General features: G+C 52.0%; 1 protein-coding gene across 1 annotated transcript in view; it reads right to left on the bottom strand.

Annotated features, from left to right (window-relative positions):
* BAZ1A (bromodomain adjacent to zinc finger domain 1A) overlaps nt 1-1,041 on the bottom strand; it is a 103,248-nt gene extending 102,207 nt beyond the window's left edge. The window contains exons 1-2 of the mRNA XM_023751471.1: nt 677-1,041; nt 27-429 (exon numbers count right to left, since the gene is read on the bottom strand). Coding sequence (XP_023607239.1) covers nt 27-429; nt 677-887 — 614 coding nt within the window. The 5' untranslated portion in view covers nt 888-1,041. The remainder of the gene's footprint in view (nt 1-26; nt 430-676) is intronic.
* Between the last annotated feature and the right edge of the window lie 774 nt (nt 1,042-1,815).

The raw sequence follows: 1,815 nt of genomic DNA, 5'->3' as shown, positions 1-1,815 counted from the left end.
GCGGATCTCCGTCCGCCGCGACTCACCCCGGGTCCGTCCGCCCGCGTCGGCCCCGCTTCCCGATCCGCACTGGGGGGAAAGGAGAGCCCGTCAGCCGGGGCGCGCTCGGCGGCGGCATGGGCCGGTCCACGCGCCGCGGACCCGACCGCCTTTTGTGCGACTGACGCGCCGCGCCTGCCAGCGAAGACGAGTCGCTGCTGTCGCCGCCCCGCCTGTAGCAAGCAGAGCCGCCGCCGCCGCCGCCCTCCCGGCGCGCCCACCTCGGCACGCGGGTTGCCCGCTCACAATGGGCCCGGCCGCCCGGACGGCGTGCCGGAAGCGGAGTGGCCCCCGCTCCTCCCGCGAGAATGCAGGCCGGGCGCGGAATCAAAAGTCCTCGGCTAAAACTGACCAAACCCGAAGGGAAGTTGGCGTGTGCGGCCCCGACCCCTGCGGCATAATACCGTACTTCCTTTCTCGCCTAACGGGCGAGCTTCCGAGGCGAGCGACCCGAGATCGTAACGTTGAAAGCCACAGTTGACACTTTGTGTTTGGCAGAAACCCTGTTGCGAAGGGGGCTCCAACTTCCGGGGGATCCGAGGCCCGACCCCCTCCCCACGGCCGGTCGCCGAGGCTTCAGCTGGGCCGCCGCGAATCCGACCGGGATCCAGTCCCGCCGCCACCGGAGAGTTCTAACGATTCGCGGGAAGTTTCTGAGCGACTTTCGGCTCCGAAGGAGGAAGAGCTGTTGGGAGGAGCCTTGCACTTCTCGCTGCTACCTTTTTATTGGCTGCTCGGTGACTTTTGCAGCTTGTCACTGATACAGGAAGAGACGGCGGAAAGCCTGGGAGAGCCACATTATTAATTAATGGAACAGCCCCTCGCGAAGAATCAGAAGCATCCTCCATGTTGGAGACTATCAGCCCCGAGATCGGGGGAGAGCGCCGGGGGTTCACGCGCACGTCGCTCCCGGAGTAAAGCCTTCGCCCTCAAGTCTGGCCCCATCGCTCGGTTACACGATGGGCAAAGATTACAATTAAGATTTAATTTGTATTTTCTAAACGCGGGACGAGGAATCAGGAATAAAAAGTGTTTGGATGTTTCCTTCTTCAAAATTAGAATTCTCCTGCCTAAAACAATATTTTGCTTGGGTGAAACGTCCATCTTGAAAAGGAAATACCTTTCTTGACAGCAGTTCTCTTTAATACTTAGAGAGGGCAATTCCAAGACTTAGCAGAGGAAAAGACCAAAAAAGTGTATCCTGGAAAACGTCATCATTCCCCTGGACCCCCAAATATTTAAAACTAAAAAAACACACCTTTAGAAAGTAATACCTAGGATACGCCGTGAAGATAGTTTGCAAATGGTCAATGTTTAATTCACTCACTCAGAGTTTTAAAGATCGTGGATTTACTAGTGAAATTTCCCCCAAAGCAACTTTTTCCCATATCTGTGAAATTCATTTCTGAAATGAATTTTAATGCACATAACACGTGACTTTTGAATTAAAGAGAATTGTCCAAACTCCAGATAACTCCAAATGTTTGCCAGCTTTGTTTTAAAAGGCCTTTTTCGCTACTGCCCTTGATAGTTGCTTACTTGTAGGCTACCATGAAAGAACTAATATAAAAGACAGTAAGTTTGAAGAACAGTTATTCAACAAAGGATGCAACTAACTACCAATACTATGAAATGATCATAGTTATAGAAATTCTTTGGGATCATCTTTTAAGTACACGTGAACATTGGAGCTGAAAATGTGTATATTCAAATCTCAAGAGTTAACCTTTTTAAAACTTCTCTCAAGAGCCCACAAAGTTAGATTCAAAAGGGGAA

This window comes from Myotis lucifugus, unplaced genomic scaffold (genome assembly GCF_000147115.1).
Source record: "Myotis lucifugus unplaced genomic scaffold, Myoluc2.0 scaffold_22, whole genome shotgun sequence".
NCBI lineage: Eukaryota > Metazoa > Chordata > Mammalia > Chiroptera > Vespertilionidae > Myotis > Myotis lucifugus.
Note: the sequence above shows the minus strand (reverse complement) of the source record. Positions and strands in the feature narration are given on the sequence as shown.